Source organism: Bacillus rossius, chromosome 2, assembly GCF_032445375.1.
Source record: "Bacillus rossius redtenbacheri isolate Brsri chromosome 2, Brsri_v3, whole genome shotgun sequence".
Classification (NCBI taxonomy): domain Eukaryota; kingdom Metazoa; phylum Arthropoda; class Insecta; order Phasmatodea; family Bacillidae; genus Bacillus; species Bacillus rossius.
Window position 1 is genome coordinate 5,026,700 of NC_086331.1, and position 19,201 is coordinate 5,045,900.

General features: G+C 38.5%; 1 protein-coding gene across 1 annotated transcript in view; it reads left to right on the forward strand.

The window, feature by feature from the left end:
* The window catches only part of LOC134529925 (ly6/PLAUR domain-containing protein 6B-like), a 76,709-nt gene extending 57,747 nt beyond the window's left edge, over positions 1–18,962 (forward strand). The window contains exons 2-5 of the mRNA XM_063364480.1: positions 8,097–8,249; positions 11,627–11,707; positions 13,744–13,874; positions 18,768–18,962. Of these exons, the coding sequence (XP_063220550.1) occupies positions 8,108–8,249; positions 11,627–11,707; positions 13,744–13,874; positions 18,768–18,962 (549 nt within the window). The 5' untranslated portion in view covers positions 8,097–8,107. The remainder of the gene's footprint in view (positions 1–8,096; positions 8,250–11,626; positions 11,708–13,743; positions 13,875–18,767) is intronic.
* Positions 18,963–19,201: the final 239 nt, after the last annotated feature.

Below are 19,201 nucleotides of genomic sequence, written 5' to 3' on the forward strand. Positions count from 1 at the left end.
AGTCGGCGTGTTCATTGTGCAGCGCGTGATGTTTCACGTAGGCTTTCCTGGATAATTTTACCTTTAAAAAAACATGCTCTGCTGGCACTTCTTTCCAACAAGGAACAAAAGGTTGCTAGATTATATATATATATATATATATATATATATATATATATATATATATACACACACACATACATACATAAAAAAATGTTTAACCACACCCGTATCACTTAAAGCGCTTTTTAAGTAAAGTTTCAGCAAATTGTAAAAACGAGTTGGTAAAGTTTGCAAGTTTATAAATCGTACCACTTAACTTACAGACTGCTTGGTTCGCTTCAGAGAAACGACATTTATAATGGAAAAAAAAATTGACCGCTTTTTCACCCCTTTTGCGGTCAAATATGGAACAATTGCAAAGTTTAAAACATGATATTAAATCATAATTTTTCACGTTATTCTTGCTCAGTTTCTTGCCTTCATCTTAATTTGCTTAGACATATGATTAATTACTATAAAAACTAACGTGACGCCGTTTTACTACTTCTGGGGTCGAGTAGCGAAAAATGGTAAAAGTACTCTAGGTAATTAATTATTTACGTTATTGTTGCTAAGATTCATACATCCAGCTTTATTTTCTATGAAGATCTTAATATGTTATGATAAAACATAACTTACTTTTCACGCCCTTAAAAGAAGAAACGCAGAAAACTCGAAAAATTAAATTTGTAACAATATATGCTTAATGCTCATTCTTAATTTCTGACCCTTAGATCTTATAAAACAAACTTAACTCCTTTACACCCCTTATGGGCGGAAACTCGGAAACAAATTAAGTAATAATTTTTTTTTTTTTTAATTTTACCATTAATTTAGTCTTACTTAATTCGTTTCGGAGATACGATATTTTTAAATAAATGAAGAATTATAATAAACGCAAAAAAACAGCAATACGTAACTCTTGAAGCAAGTATTTTTTAGTATCTAATTTCCTTTTCTCATTGAATTTGAAATGTTACTTTTTTATTTAACAATCCTGCTCCTTTTAACAACTGTAGGGATTTAATTTCACAAACTGGTAAAATTTTTGTTGGTAGATTTCGTATGGTTATTATTGATCCCTTTTTACTTTTATTATGCTGGGTTAGCTTAGGAAATATATTTAATTATCTTCAATCCAAATTTTCCTCTTTTTCACCTCTTAGGGGTTGAATTTCACAAAATGGTACAATTGTGGTTGGTAGTTTGAACATGACCCAACAATAATAATCTTAACACAATTAATTTCAAAAAAATTCATGCCCGAAATGAGAGCTGTTACATGTTTGTTTGTTTGCATGATAAAGGTTAAACATTCATATCAGCGTAAAATACGTTTGCAACGAAGTGAACACTAAAGGCCTTTATTAATATACATATTATAGTCAATATTGCGTCATGGGCAGTAGAGAACAAGTTTTGGGTGGTGGATGGTTTCACCTCTACTTCTTCCCAATAAAACATTTGTAAGGTAGAGAATGCAATGCGGTCGTGACTTGGCCACGAGATTGTGATGCGGGACATGGGGTGATGAGGTGAAGGTGTCCCTTTGGCCGAGACAGCATTGTCTTCATCGATGTACAGCAAAAACTTTTGACGTGACAACGTCCAATAAATCGATGAACGCCGTCTGCACGCACGAAAAAGTGTCCCGTAACGCACATTGTCCCGTTACGCTGTGTCCCGTTACGCTCATTGTACGCTTGCGCCGCATCTATCTCTCTTCCACTCGATTGGAACAACCATCGATTTTACTATTTCGAGGCACTTTAAACTTGAAACACTCCCATTCGTTTCCTACTTTTCCTATCATCGTCCTATCCTTAACATAATAACACAGATTGGAAGAAGTTAAATAGCAAACATGTATAAAAGTTATAGTTAAAATAATCTCTTCATTAAAGTAATAAACATATTTGAATTAATGAGTGAAAATAAAAGTAAATTTATCAATCAAATTGTAGATTTCATTTCACTCCTTCTTTGTATTCATACAAAATAGTGATAATTCAATAAAAATGATTCAATTTTATTCATAAAAGTATGCAATCATTTCATCAATGTTTTGTTATGACATTGTCACGTTAAACTATCGTCCGTAAACTAGGGTGACCAAATCATAAACTTGAAAAAACGGGACACATCCAAGGAGGGTTTGGGGGCGATACGCTCCAGCTAAAGGGGGGTACCTATGAATATGTAATTTAATTTAAATTGTGAGGCGTATAATAAATAAAAACAATAATTTTGCAGTGAATACTTATTTATTATAAGTATGTCTGACATAATTAAACAAGGTAACTAAAATGGGCGAGTTCAACTGTCGAGGAGAGGGGATGACGGTCCGAGGAGAGGCGCGACAAAAGCGTATCATCAACCCAACGTAAATACGGGACATTTAGGCGTCCCGGGAGACTATTTCGGGACCCCGTGTACGATCGTTAAAAAACGGGACAATCCCGTTTTTACGGGACGTTTGGTCACCCTACCGTAAACCAACTTTACAGACAACCAATTTTTTATGTACCTATACACTGGCTCACCACAAGACTCAGATACTTGATAATAGGTAATGTTATTAGAAGACTATTTTAAATTAGGTAATCATTTTTTTGGAGAAAATTTTGTTCAGCAGTTTCTATTACAATTTACGTTATAATATTATACTTTTTTCTCCATCCGAGGTTTAAGCATACGTGACCACGGTTCAAACTATTATGTAAGTTTATTACTTTTCCCAGCACGTTCGCAGAATGTGACAAATGGACACACCACAGCCAGAATTTAACTTGAAGCAATCATTTTTGAATGGATTAATTTTTCAAGTTTTGTACTGCTTCAAATATTTATATTTCGTTTTTTTAATCTGGAATGAAATAAAGTTTTAGTAGTGTTTCAAATTTCACCTCATACTGAAGAGTTTATCACAAGTCTCGTTAGCTATTTTATAGCTAGTAAAACCATTGTCTAACATATTTTTTTTCACACGAATGAAGTACACTTAATTTAAGAGTTTACTTAAGGTGCATAACTATCTATATAAACTGGTTGCTACCTACGATTTTAAGGTTTGATTTTAAGTTTCCAACATATTGGTCTTCAATTAAAAGGAAACAAAGGCAGATTGCGGTTTCGTATTTCAACACGACAGAAAACAATGGCACGTATTTCTCACGAAAAAAAAATTCTGACCGATTATCAGACTTCAATAGTTATGCCCACGCTAGCGATTGCTTTCTTGTGATTGGCCGCCATCTGCAGGATAAGCCATAGCCATATTTGGCCGGGCCATTCAGGACACGTTTACTTCCGCGTTGGATGTCTGTGATTGGTGCGCTGGCAGCAGACATGTATCTGAAATAAGACCCGCCAACCACGAAGCACAGACAATGTTGTATTATTTTAACACCGAGTTGGTCTGCAATTATTTTCGCTAAAGGTACATGGATGGCACTAGTGATTAGTTTACACTACTTCTAAGTGCTCGGCTCTTTTCTAAAATGGGATAAACATGTTTCTTATCTTACAAACAAGATTCAAAAAAATTATGTATAAATTCGTTGAACTAAGATCAATATTATCTATTGAAGGTATTCGAATTGTTTACTTTGGTATTTTTCAGTCTGTTATGCAGTATGGCATTCTGGCTTGGGGAGGCATGAACAAAACGTCAATTAATCCACTTACAACAATTCAAAAACTTATTTTACGAGTTATTTTCAAAAAAAAAAACCACATGTACCCATCCAAGGAACTTTTTAAACTATTAAATGTATTTGATATTAAAATAACCCTCTATTTCATAAAACAATTTCTCAGAGATTTTTAGAGTTTTTGCTTCCAACAATTGTTGTTATTCTTCCTGAAAAACTAAAAACTAAAAATTATTTTTTAAAAAAAATGTTAATATTTGGCTAGATAATTTAACTGATGAAGAGATGGCTTTAGTATTTATGTAAGTTTTATATATTGTTATAACTTTGTGCTTGTACTTTACTTTAAATACTAATTTTTATTGGATTATATTTTCATTTATTCATGTAACAATGTTAAAATTTATACGTTTTTTGTTTATACATTAAAATTGAATTTTAGTAAATTGCTCTTTTTAAATTTCATTTTTATAAAAATAATGTAAGGTCTATTAGGTTATATTTTTTATATTTATTTCTCAGTTATTATGCATTTATAAATGTTTACATTTGTCAAAATACCGCATGTAATTTGAAGTGACTAGATGCACTCACATACAAGCTTGCTTTCGTGAGTGCTAAATTTCCTGGTTAATTAAGTGAATATTGTTAACAAAGTGTAAAAAAGGGGGAAATAAAAAAAATATTATTACTACTACTACTTCACTTGTTTACATCAACCGAGGTAAAAGTCAATTTCATGCGTGGTTGTCGGTATACATCCATCAAAGATTGCTTATAAGATTTTCAATATTAAATTTTCTCTCGTGAATCTAATTTCCGCTGGCTAGTATAAACAAGTCTCTTTGGGGTATAACATGATTCCTGGTAATATTTTATGAGCCAGTCCAATATGAAATTTAATTTTTTCCTCGGGTATTTTTTTTTTTTAATTTTCTTTGAGATTAAACCTGAGGTAAGAAGTAATTTAAAAGTTTTCGCAGGGAAGAACAGGCTTGCGCAATGTTATTTTCCCGGGACGAGCTACGGAGATAGTTATTAAGGACGACAAGCTCCAAGTACTGTTCTGAACTCCACGACTTTCTTTCCACTCACACCACTTATAACCGAAGTGTGTTGCCAAAAAAAAACTACAAAGGACACTGAAAAATGCGTGGAGTTTCTAACTCTTTGATATCCTGGAGGGGAAAAAAAAGTAGTGTGCCTGCATTAAAGTGCCAAAGGGTTTCAAGTACACACTGGTCTTTTTATTTCCCTCGCAAATGGCGCTCCATCGGAAAGTCAAAGAACACACTAGAGAGTTTTATTGGACGACGTTGTAATGACGCCTGCGCCTGCCGCAAAGAGGGCTTCTAAATAAGCAAAGGCAGGCTGCGGCTAGAGAAGTCCCGTTCATTTACGTCGAAATGCAACTCTCTTTCAGCGACGGTGTAGGTTTGTTCTAAACGTAGAAAGACAAATAGTACAAACTAAATACAGTAAACTCCCTATTATCCGCGCATGCTACGAAATAATACAGCACATATGTAGATATGTATTTTATTACAAGTGAGCAAATTTGAACTCTACTGACGAGTGTATTGTGTGCAGTATACAGTAAAACGCCACAGGCCTTCTCGGAACTCACGCAGTAGGCTGGCATGCGTTGCTAGTTTTGTCTCTGTCGCACTTTGTTTCTAGTCATTACCGAAATGTATTGTATGATAATTATTCTTATTCAATTCCAATACTAAAATTTTAGCATCATTTAAAATGTTTTGCTGTTAATTGTAACTTTTACTGTACATAAAAGTCTACATTTTTAAGTTGAAATTAATGTTTCCCTTTTTGTTTCCCATTTTCGGCTCTTTTGCGGATTATCCGCGATTTTCACTATCCGCGGTGGCCCTACCACTTAATTTCGCGGATAATCGGGAGTGTACTGTATTATCAACAATGGATCCATATCTTAAATAAACCATTATTCCCGTACAAAACCGCTTTATTTAAATTCCAAAATATTCACGGTAATTACGGCTAGTTATAAAAATTTACACATCTTTTGTTAAAGAGAACTGGGTAGTTTATCTTACTGTATTGTGTAATGATTAGATAAAACTCTAAACTTTAAAACTGCTTGTATTATTTTGCTTGTTTGTTGGGCCTTTCCTAACTTTGCGCTTCTTGAACTGCATTTGCAAGATAACTGTCATGCATTTACGAATAATTTTCCGAATATTTAAAACGTTGTTATTCGAAGAGTGCAACGATTTAGAATGTTGATTTTAGAAAATTTCGAAATTTTTCTCAGTGTCTTAAACATAAAAACAATTATATTTTATTTGATTCCAAATATAAAATTACATATAAGAATGGTTTTATGACATTAAAACTATTAAAAACCGTTTAGAGTTAATATAATTACATATATAAAAATATATGTTTTTCGTGTAAAATTGCTAGCAAATTTAAAGTCTATTAATAACTTGAGATATTATTCAAATAGCTTTTGATAAACTGACCAAAATATGACATACATGACAAAACTATAATCCCAACTGGCTTCATGACTAGAGACCTGTAAAATTCGCGGATTCATTTCGCGATAGGATAGAGTCCAAATACTTTTGACATTATTTTGCTTCAGTGATTGGGCCACAGTTTATCTGAAGGTTTCTGGGCCAATGAAAAATATTTAAAAGAAGAATTAGCGAATCACGATCATTCCAGTCAACAGGTGTTACGAGTCGGTAACCAATCAGCAGATGTAATTTGCACGAGTGCATAGAGGATCATGGAGTCTATCCTTTAGGGATTTGAAATCGCGAAATTTACAGGTCTCTACTCATGACTTGAAGGAATCGTGCGTCTCTGACGTGAAAGCTACGACTCGGTCGCTACTAGGAGGCCCAGATGACGGACGGGTGCTTGCGCTGCGTTTAAACGTCTTCCGAATCCGGTAAAAGGTAGAAGTGAACTGAAAGCACAGGTTTTGGGCAGCCACAGAATATTTTGTCAGTACACAACATACTAAAAATTTGGTCAGTACATATTCACCGTACTTAATATTTTGTGATGACATATAACTAATTTTGTATTGTCTACTAAGTGGCTTGTAAGTGTCAGCCCCGGGGGGCTGACGGCGGGATCCGAAACCACCGAGTCGTGCCGAGTCGTGCCGAGTCGTGCCGAGTCGTGCCGAGTCGTGCCGAGTCGTGCCGAGTCGTGCCGAGTCGTGCCGAGTCGTGCCGAGTCGTGCCGAGTCGTGCCGAGTCGTGCCGATTTTTTTTTTCCCTAACCTAACTAAAACTAAGAGTGTTTGGGAGGGGTCCGGGTTAGGGAGGGACCTAGGTGCGTCTCAGACCGAAGCCTATACGCCTAGTCATGCTGGGATTAGCCATGCAGGGAGAGGGTCGCATGCATCATGTGCTAGGAGGGGATTGGCCAGCCATGGCAGCGATTGGCGCCATGACTAACTCCCCTCACTCTTAAATCTAGACTATAACTAGAGATAGGTTGGGCCCAGGTAAAACCTGCATAGACACAGGGAAAACCCTGGGCACATTCATGCGGGATGCAAATTGGCATGCATTACGTGTAGGAATTTACAGGAGACAGAGGATGGTCTGGATGAAGTGTTGGACAGAGTAGAAAAGAGTCTACCATGCGGGGGTTGGACACTTGGCCTCGTGGTCCGCTTTTCCAGTTGTCCAGTATTGGATTTAGTGACCAGGGACGCAAGCGCTCCTGGTTTTGAGTGGTTGCACTGACCACTCACTCCGCCGCCAGTCAGCACCTAAAAAAACTAAGAAACTAAAACAGAAAAAAGATAAATAACTTACAAACTAGGCATTTCGTTACGAAATATGCAAACACCCAACTCAGGGATGGACGTGCAGTGCTTAAGATAAAACTAAAATAAGAACTAAAAATATTTTTTTTATTTTTTTTATTTTTATTTTTTTAGATTTTTTATTATTATTTTAGTAATATATATTTTTGATGACTATTACTAAGTATCTAGGACTTTTTGCTAATTTACAAATCTCTAATATCTACTACTATACTACTAGTTAAATATAGAGGAACTGTCGGTGTATAAAGTTACAGGTGAATTAAGTCAAGACCTATTCGCATTCTGGCATTTGTTGCAAGCTTGTAATTCAAAATCCCATGTATTTCAGAAACACAACCGGCACTGGAGGTGAAGCCTGCCAGGCGGGCCATGCCCATCGTGCATAGGGAGTCAACCCTAATACAACAGGCAGTGAACCCAGGACTACCAATCGGCGGGCTCCGAAACCACCGAGTCCTGCCGAGTCTTGCCGAGTCTTGCCGAGTCTTGCCGAGTCGTGGCGAGTCGTGGCGAGTCGTGCCGAGTCTTGCCGAGTCGTGCCGAGTCCTGCCGACTCGTGACGAGTCCGGTCGTGACGCGTGTTTCAGGTGGTCGTGAGATGTTGAGTGCTCAGTGCGGCTGGGTACTGGGTTGTCTCGTGTTCACCTTGCTGCACCAGAGGGCGCAGGCCGCAGCCGCTGCTGAAGGCACTCTGCGCCACTCCTCGCCGGAAGAAACCACCGCGGACCCCGACTCCGAGAGTGAGTACCCGCCCTATCTCCCCGTGCCACTCTCACTGTTCGGCTTACTTTATTTAGTGCTTGTGCACAACATTTCAAATAAGTTCATAACATTTTTACAGAACAATTTTCCTACTAAACATTTCCTAATTTATTGGTTTTTATTAACTTAAAAATCAAATACCGAAACTTACGCCGAAAGTATGTGATCATGTGGTATACAGTTTTGGATTAATTGTTCGTATTACGCATTTGTCTTCAAACACTTTATTGTTAGTAAATCATTAGTTAAATCAATAAAAAATAGCTTTTCCTAATTTTTCTTTATTTAATTAATCTAAACTATTATATAAACTGTAACTATCTGTTTGTTTGTTCGAGCATCACGCAAAAACTACTGCACCTATTTTGATGAACCTTTTTATGTTTCAAAGCTTACAGTTTGACTTTAAAATTGGTATATATTTTATTTCTCTACGATTCTGAGAGCCGGAGATATATCAATAAAACCAGTGTTTTATTTTTACACTTCTTAGCGAGACCTGTCTGCTCAGTGAAGCTCGTGGTATTAACAATTTAACTATAAATTTCGTTAATAGATGGTACTGCTGTGAACTTGAAACGCGCTATCGCTTGGTGCGTTCGTCACGACTTTATTTGTTCGAGTATTACGCAAAAACTACTGGACCGATTTTTATGAAACTTTTTGTGCTTAAAAGATAATAATAAGACTTATAAACTTGTACATATTTTTATCTCGCAAGAACACGAGAGCCGCTTGAGAAAAAAAAGAAATATTAGAAGAAAAAATTTGTTGAAACAAACCTGTTTGTCAGAGATATTTAATATTTTGTTGGTTATAGAGAGAATTACGAACGAGGCGCTATCTTACTATTTTTAAACTAAAAGTTACACTTTAATAGATAGCTGTTTAATTTTTCGCAAAGTTATAATAGTAGCAGTGGTTTTTACGGCACATATCACCTAGAACTGAAAACAGTGAAAACTTTGAAAAAATTACTACGAGACTACGGGATGTATTTAATGTTGATCATTGGCTCACGATTGCGTTAATTTAGACGAGCTATAAATGAATAATGGCCAATGTTGTAAGATAAGATACGATTTTAAAATACCTTAAATAAAAAATAATATGTAAGGGAGTGTTTCAGTGCTTATCAGTGATGTGTAGAGACCTGCAAAATTCGCGGATTCATTCGGTGATAGGCTAGAATAAAAACACATATACCTCTTAGATAATTTTGCTATTGGCTTACTGTTCATCTGGACGAATCTCAACCAGTTATAAACCCTCAACCATAGAAGGATCGAATCACAGACAAACCAGCTGAGACGACTTACAAGTCGGCAGCCAATGAACTTGCGTTATTTGCCCGAGTGTATAGGGGTATGTGCAGTCTATCCTGAAGGCCATCGAAACCGCGAGTTTTGCAGGTCTCTAGTGATGTGTAAACATCTAACCTCAGTACCGAGCGGAGACATGTGTTCTTATGTTGCAAATAAACATACAATACGAAAATTTAACTTAGAATTCTTTAAAATAATTCCGAGGGTGCTAAAAATACGAAAATCATTCATTTTAGAAAATTTTAATTTATTTTACCTTTACTTTTCGCATGTTGCATTTTGCACCCGAATCGAATAAGTTTGGTTTAATAAAAATCTAATCCCCGAAGCTAAACCATTTTTTAATTAATCCTGTGACGTCAGAGGCCACGCTAAAAGTGGAAGTAAAGTATATATGGTTATATGTGTACACGTGGGTTTATTTAAGAATGTTAACAATAAATAAATTATGGTAAATACTTAATAATTTTCTGGTCAACTGGTCAAACCATATGGGTACGTATTGATGCTAATCCTCACTTACCCTTCATGAATAAAAAAAAATATATTCAAGCACATTTGCAATGAAAGTCCTGTTTGTAAAAGTAGAGAACATTTAAATTGGACACAAATATCAGTTTTTACTTCGAAGGTTTCTAGACATCCCGAAACTTAAAATATAAATCTCTCTGAGTAGTATTTAGATATACACAATGTATTTCTTATGGGACTACGGCTTGAGGGCTTGTTGACTTGTCGGTTTGCCAATCGTGAGGATTCGGCAATGTTCGGGCGTGTCCGCCTCAGGCTTCACTAGCACACTCTAGTTTGCAACTAGTGAATCGTGGAATTCCCGATTTTTAACCTAACTAAAACTAAGTGTATTTTGGAGGGGTCCGGGTTAGGGAGGGACCTAGGTGCGTCTCAGGCCGAAGCCTATACGCCTAGTCATGCTGGGATTAGCCATGCAAGGAGAGGGTCGCATGCATCATGTGCTAGGAGGGGATTGGCCAGCCATGACAGCGATTGGCGCCATGACTAACTCCCTTCACTCTTAAATCTAGACTATAACTAGAGATAGGTTGGGCCCAGGTAAAACCTGCATAGACACAGGGAAAACCCTGGGCACATTCATGCGGGATGCAAATTGGCATGCATTACGTGTAGGAATTTACAGGAAACAGAGGATGGTCTGGATGAAGTGTTGGACAGAGTAGAAAAGAGTCTACCATGCGGGGGTTGGGCACTTGGACTCGTGGTTCGCTTTGAATTTTATTTGTATCTGGAATATTTGACCAGGGACGCAAGCGCCCCTGGTGGTGAGTGGTTACACTGACCACTCACTCCGCCGCCAGTCAGCACCTAAACACTAAGAAACTAAGACAGAAGAAAAGATAAATGACTTACAAACTAGGCATTTCGTTACGAAATATGCAAACACCCAACTCAGGGATGGACGTGCAGTGCTTAAGATAAAACAAAAAAAATAAATATAAATGTTATTTTTTATTTTTTTATTATTATTTTAGAAATATATATTTTTGATGACTATTACTTAGTAGCTAGGACTTATTACTAATTTACAAATCTCTAATATCTACTACTTTACTACTAGTTAAATATAGAGGAACTGTCGGCGTATAAAGTTACAGGTGAATTAAGTAAAGACCTATTCGCATTTTGGTATTTGTTGCAAGCTTGCAATTCAAAATCCCATGTTTTTCAGAAACACAACCGGCACTGGAGGTGAAGCCTGCCAGGCGGGCCATGCCCATCGTACATCGGGAGTCAGCCCTAACACAACAGGCAGTGAACTCCCGGGATCCAAACCTACACCTGCGTGCTTCGGACCATTTTGAATTAGCAGACTATATTTTAATATTTTAAGAACATTGAACTATATAAGTTGTTATTATTAACCATGCCGATCACAGGCAACGAGCGACGGACACGCCCGAACATAACCGAATCCTCGCGACTGTCAAGCCATCAAGCCGTATGCCCATTTACACACCACTTATCTGAAGTTGTTTTGCATGATTGTCCAACAGGTGTGACGTGCTACACATGTGTGAACGTCTCCGACAATTTGGTGTGCAACAGGTTTGCCATAGACAGGCCTTGTCCTCAAGGTAAGCTGCAACATACTGCGTCCAGGAGTCTAGGATTGTACGGAATGAGCACAATTGATCAGGAAACTTTAAAAAAATCATAAAAACTAAACGGCGTGGACGACTTATCTGAAACTTCCTTCAGTCAATAGAGAATACCTATTTTTTTTTTTTTTTTTTTTTTTTTTTGAAAATGTGCTGATCATTTGTGCTCTCTCTGTAGTATGAAACAATCCAGGCCTCTTAGGGAAAGAATCGAGCTGAGTGCGATTCGAAGCCAGTTCAGTTAGAATGTTGGTCCGTAGATCATGAAGTGAATGAATGACTGACCGTTCCTGTCCTTTGTTTAAACGCTAACTTATTCATGACTACGCAGCAAGCCTGTTTGGACATGTCTGCTGTTCTTGTTGCTTCTTTAGTATGCAATGTCGCACGGGAATCACTTCATATAGAACACGTGCGCTTGTTTTATTTTATTGAATTTAAAAATATACATATTTCTTAAATAAAATTAATATTTTCAACAAAATAATGATTTAGGGTTAAATTATCACAACTAAAAGTTCAGCATCATGACCAGGAGGTAAATGCCATACACATACGTCGCTAAGGCTTAAAAATTATTTCGAAGGCTCTCAGGTTGAAATCGCCGTGACTGTACTGCTTGTAACTAAACCGTCACAAATTATTAAAACGAGGGCAGATAAATATAGCATCACCGTCACCATTTATTTAACTGAGGGGCCGTAGTTGCCCAATTCTTCACTTCCCATTGACTGGCGCCCTGCTGAAAGTATGTGGCCGGGGCTTTCGCAGGAAAGAGGGATATCCCACCCTTTTTATCCTAAAAATATCTAAATAATCCTATAATTCCCACCAAAAAAAAAGGAAATAATTTGAAAGCAAACAGCGGGCAAAGTGTTCTACCCCCCCCCCCCCCTTAACCATTTTCCTTTCACGAAATGGAATTCGCTACACTCTTGTCTGTGGCCGAGTACGCAAGGGAATTTTACTTCGCATCATTAGCACCAAGGGTCTAATTCCTGGTGGGTCTAAGTAATGGATGCGCCTTCCGCATCTAGAAACCACTTACATATTCAAATTAGGTTAGTCAAAGATGTACGCCGCCAGTCTTCTCGGGCTCACGGAACTCGCAGTACGTAATTCAGCTCGCGAATTAAGCTCTTAGTTCGTCCATTTATTCACTCTTTCGAGCGTTTTGCGAAATTCCTCCGGTAGCAAGCTGAAGTGTTAGCAGCAGAGGCCAGAGGTGTCTGCAGCTCGCAGTTGACTGGTGGTAGACAAGGGGGGGGGGGGGGCAGTCGCGGTCCTGGATGACTCGGCCCTCGGGCCTTTTTTGAATTGGAACTTTTTTGGCCGCGATGAGAGTAAAATTTCAAGGCCGTACTTTAATTCAAAGTTTTTTTGAAACAGTTTCATGAAGCGTTTCTGACGCGAAAATTACAGAGAAAAGATACTTGGCGAAAGAGATATAACAAGAGCACTATGCTATATACATTGCTGGGTTCGTTTTCGTTCTCCTCTTTGTGCGATGATTCGTCCCCCACCAAAAATAATTAAACCGAGGGAGATAGATTAACGAAAGAATAAGACAGAGAGGGAGCGGATTCAATTGTTTCAGAAAGTAGATACAGGTATCCTATACAGTCAGCTGTGAATGCCTTGAATTTTATATTTGCTTCCAGTACACTCGCGTTCATCCTTGTTCGACCAGCAGCGTAGAGAGCGCTACTGAGACAGTCCCTGCATTTCCCGCAAAGATAGCGCTACCTCTTCTAAATTTCATATTTCTTTCAGAGTTTTGGCGTGTTCCAAATGGCAGAATTTCTTTAAGAAACAATAACACGCACAGTTATTTCTTTGTGGTGTGAGTATTTCAACACTGAGTAATAATTGGAAGCCCTTTTCCGTCCAATACTACTGCTACTCCAGATCTGTTGCTAGATACAGTGGAGACGTGTGTGTGGCAGTGCGACAGGGCCTTCAGGGGCCCGGAGCTCGCAGGCCTCTGGGAAGAGGGACTTGTGGTGTCGCAGGGGAAGACTTCTGCCACACGCTGCACATCATGGACTCGCGCGGCCACAGCGTCATCGTCAACAAGAAGTGCACGGACCGCTCTGAGTGCTCGCCTAAACGGGTCGGCTGCCTCGACATCGACACCCAGAAGGTAGGCGCCACACCCCAGCATCCTGAACATCTTCGAGCCGAACCACAACCGCGATGATGATGCTCGCGGGCTTTCACGGCCATTGCCTGAAGTAGCTTGGCTTCTGGGTTGTGGCCGTGTCCTTGGCGAATAATTCACCGACGTCTCGGTCGACACTGCAGTCGCCATCATCAGTAGAGACTGGAAAAATTCGCGAGTTAAATGACCTCCAGGATAGATTAGACGATCCTCTGCCTGCTTGGGCAAACAGCGCCCGTTCATTAGGTACTGAATTTTGAGGCGTCTCAAGTGGGTAACTTGTGGTTGGAGACTTCTTTGATTGATTGTCTCTAATTGGCCAAGAGTCCTACATATTAACAATGAACCAATAGCAGAAGCAGCACAACGGTATAATTATTTGAATATTACCATATCAGGAAATGAACCCGCGAATTTTTCCGGTCTCTAATCATCAGGGAGCAGTTACCTACTGGCAGTAGGTAACTGCTCCCTTATGATGGCGACTGCAATGTCGACCGAAACGTCGGTGAATTATTCGCCTAGGACACGGCTACAACCCAGAAGCCAAGCTACATCATAACCACGATAATAACCCCCCATCTCTTTTTCAACACTTCAATCCATCCTGAGAGTAAACCCTTTTTTTTTCTTCTATCTATATTAAATGTGAACATATTATATAAACAAAGTCAAACCAGTACTAACATGTACACTTAAGTAGATAGGCCTACATGAATGATTTAATTATTACCTCATTTGTGTGATTCTGCGATATCGCACCATTGCTGTATCCTCGGTGTCCTATTAAGCTTGCCCTTTTTTGTTCTTTAAAAGCACATTGGAAACCATCTTCAGGTACATTTTTCATATTCCTCTTTCATTCCTTTTTCTTGGCTACCACTGTGAAACTTCATTAATAAATTTTCAGTTTCACCCAAAATCTTGAAATATTTCGCACATTTCTGAAGTGAAACTTCTTTTGGCGCAATTATTTTATGCAAAACTTAGATGATCATTTCTTTTTAAACAATACCAATTTGTAAATTTCTTTTTTTACTTAATCACCACTTTTGCAGTTTTGTTTTAGACTTCTTAACATTTCGGGCACGATTTTTTTTCGTTGCCGACAACCTTCTTTTACCATGAGACAAGAGACCAAGAGACCAACATTGTAATAGTTTGTTATGTACATGGAAAACGACAGCTTGGGACAAGAGACCAGACGTCACAAGGTCATATGAGCACCAATAAGCGAGCAGAGTTCGACAGACAGAGGACCGGACAGGACAGTAGGGACCTGAAAAGTTCGCGGGTTCATTGACCTCCAGGATGGAATCCACAATCCTCTGCACACTCGGGCAAGTATCACCTGTTCATTGGCTGCTGACTTCTGAGACGTCTCAACTGGGTAACTTGTGATACTTTTACTCGTTTGTTGAAGGTCTCCCATTGGTCCTGAGTCCTCCAGCTTAACTGTGAGCCATCAGCACAGAACAGAAACCAACGGAGTACATTGATATATTTTTGTTAGTGGGCCAATTGTCTCCCAACAGAAACCACTGAAACCCAATAAAGCCATTGTGTTTACAACAGAAACCAGAAGTATCCAATAAAATACATTAAGTCATACCTGTCAGAAAACAGGAAACACTGAAAACACTGGGTTTTGTTGGTTTCTGTTGTAAATTGTTGGTGGGGTAGATATAACAGTAGATCTACGGACTGTATTCAACGAAGAATTCTGCGTAATTCCAGATGGCTGGATCTTCTTAAACACTATGCCTATCCCGACTACCGAGTTCTGTGACTCGAAGCTACATTCGCACACAACACAGGGGTTTCAGACATTCAAATGTTCCCCCCCCCCCCTTCATTTACTCCTGTCAGAATTTTGTTCAGCTATTATTATATACGAAGCAGTTGTCAGCTTAAATCTAAGTATTTAGTAAAGCCATTTTGTTTTTTAACGTCGATGGGAAAAAGAAACTACAAACCTTTGCCACGCAAATAAATACCACATTCAAGTTAGATTTACTTTATAACTTTGGAATGCACATATCAAAACAATCGTTAGCTACTCTATGCCGGTGACGTAGTGTGCGCTGATTGGCCGCACAGCACAGAAAAAAAAAAGTTAGCAGTCCGTCAACTTCTGTGCACCGAACGCGTGCTGTTTGTTTTCCTGTGCGTGTGTGCTGTTTACCAATGTAACAACTGCTATCTGTTTGTGTACGTTTAACTTCAATGAGTGTGTGCTGTGTGTGTGCTGTATGTGTGCTGTTGCGAACGTACTCCAGCCTTTATCGAGGAAAACACACACGGAACAGAAAGAAAAAATTTTGACGTGACGTCTAATAAATCGATGAACTCCGGCTGCACGCACGAAAAAGTGGACCTTAACGCACATTGTCCCGTTACGCTGTGTCCCGTTACGCTCATTGTACGCTTGCGCCGCATCTATCTCTCTTCCACTCGATTGGAACAACCACCGATTTGACTTTTTCGAGGCACATTAAACTTCAAACACTCCCATTCGTTTCCTACTTTTCCTATCATCGTCCTATCCTTAACAGAGTAACATAGATTGGAAGAAGTTAAATAGCAAACATGTATAAAAGTTATAGTTAAAATAATCTCTTCGTTAAAGTAATAAACATATTTGAATTAATGAGTGCAAATAAAAGTAAATTTTCGTATTATAAGTTTATTTGCAACATCAGAACACCGTAATATCCTGGTTATCGAGTTAGATGTTTACACATCACTGCCGAGTACTAAAAGGCTCGCTCGCATTTTTTTTTAAAGTGAAACCTTTTTGGTCGTGATGAGAGTAAAATTTCAAAGCCGAATTTTAACGAAACGTTTCTGACGCAAAAAGGACAGAGAAAATGTACTTGGCCAAAAATATATACAGAAAGCACATTGCTATATACATTGATGAGCTCGTTTTTGTTCTCCTCTTGTGCGATGAATCGTCCCCCACCAAAAAATATATATATATAAACGAGAGAGATGGATGAACAAAAGAATGAGAAAAAGAATGTGAGCATACGCTTGTTTCAAAAATAGATATATGTATCCTATACAGTCAGCTGTGAATGCCTTGAATATTATATTTGCTTCCAGTACGCTCGCGTTCTTCCTTGTTCGACCAGCAGCGTAGAGAGCTCTGTTGAAACAGTCCCTGCATTTCCCGCATAGATAGCGGTACCTGTTATAAATTTCATGTTTCGTTCAACCGATTTGGTGTGTTCCAAATGGCAGACTTGTTTATTTATTTTATTTATTTATTTATTTATTTATTTTCATATCCTTTGACCCCATTTCTGGGGTATGATACATGTCAAGTACATATAGGAAAAATATATATATACATATAAAGTTTAACAAAAAAACAAAATATACAATTTCAGAAAAAACAAAAGCACAAAATATACAATTTCACAAAAAACAAAAACACAAAATATACAATTTCACAAAAAAAAACACAAAATATATAATTACATTGTACTTATAAGTTATTAATTACAGCACATGAAACTACTAAAAGTATAATTAAAAGTGAAACAGAACATATAACACATAATTTGTATGCAATAAAGATAGTAGGCCTAATAACATAAATTACAAGTGGGATTGAAATTACCCTATAAAATCTTTGCTATTTTTTTTTTATTTTTATAAAGTCTTCAACATCTTTGAAAGAATAAAAAAAACTGTTATTCAGCTATTTTTTTTAACTCTATTGCAAAAAAATTTTATTATTAATATTTTTAACATGCCGAGGTAGACTATTATATAAGCAGATTCCCACATAATTACAGTTTTTGGCATATTGGCTGGTGGAGTGAGATGGTATTCTGAGGTCGAGTGTAGTTCTTGTTTGATACGGGTGTATGTCACTATCTGTTTTGTGTAGATGTATGTTATCTTTCATTAAAATCATTAGCTGGATAAAATATTGACAGTAAAAAGGTAGAATTTTGAGATCTTGAAATAGGTGTCTACAGGATGATGATGGTTTCGAATATGAAATTAGTCGAATTGCTTTTTTCTGAAGCTTAAATATTCTGTTTCCTTCTGCTGTGTGTTCCCAAAGTTCCATGCCGTAACACATAATGGAATGAAAACTTGCAAAATATGCAGATCTTACATAATCTTTAGACAATAACATTCGAATCACGCTAAGACCATAACAAGCACGGGTTAGTCTTTTAACAGTGTTGTGTATATGCGAGTGCCAGTTTAGGTGGGTGTCTATTTCAAAACCTAAAAATTTTGTTGAATTTTTTCCCTGTATTAATTGACCGTTATAAGTGTAAGAAGTGTGTGTGGGGTTAAATACTGTGTTTCTCTTGAAGTGTAAGAAGTTTGTTTTATTCAGATTTAGTTTTAGTCTGTTTTCTTTAAACCAAGATTCCCTGCTATCTAGAGTGTTTACGGCTAACGCATTTAATTCAGTGTTATTCGGGGCTGTTTTAAGAAACAGTAACACGCACAGTTTTTCTGTATGGTGTATATCAACAGTAAGTAATATTTATTGTTAATGAATCATTATTAGAAAATTGACTTATCTCTCTCTCTCTCACTCTCTCTTTCTCTCTCTCTCTTTCTCTCTCACTCTCTCTCTCTCTCTCTGTCGTTTTACTCCTTACGATATACTTATAAGAGTAGGTTTTAATTGCCAAAGAAGTTTCACTTCTATCACGTGTACTGAATTACACACATTCTTTTTTTATACAAAGATTATTCTTTTGGATGTATGTTCGAAAAGAGAGAACACTGACGAACCCGTAAAATTACAAAAGATACCTGTATAGTTTTTTTAACCAGAGGGGTGCGAAATGTCCCCCGTGTATACAAGGAGGTGAGTTGCAACTCTCGCTGCCGCAGGTGTGCGTGTCGTGCTGCGACGAGATGTACTGCAACGAGTCGGCGCCCAGCAACCACACCACGGCCACATACTCGGCCACGCGCGCCCGCAGGAGAGAGCAGCGCCTGCAGCGCCTAGGCGCGCCCGCCGGCGGCGGCTGCCGCCACGGCTGCCTGCTGACGTCCTTCGCCCTGGCGGCGCTGGCGCGCGCTTGAACCGCTCTGGCCCCCTGCGGCGAGCTGGCTGGCGCGCGCTTCAACCACCCTGGGACCGCCGCTCCTTTGAGCTGACTGGCGCGCGCTTGAACCACCCTGGCCCCGCCGCTCCTCCTTTGAGCTGACTGGCGCGCGCTTAAACCACCCTGGCCCCGCCGCTCCTCCTTTGAGCTGGCTGGCGCGCGCTTCAACCACCCTGGGACCGCCGCTCCTTTGAGCTGACTGGCGCGCGCTTCAAC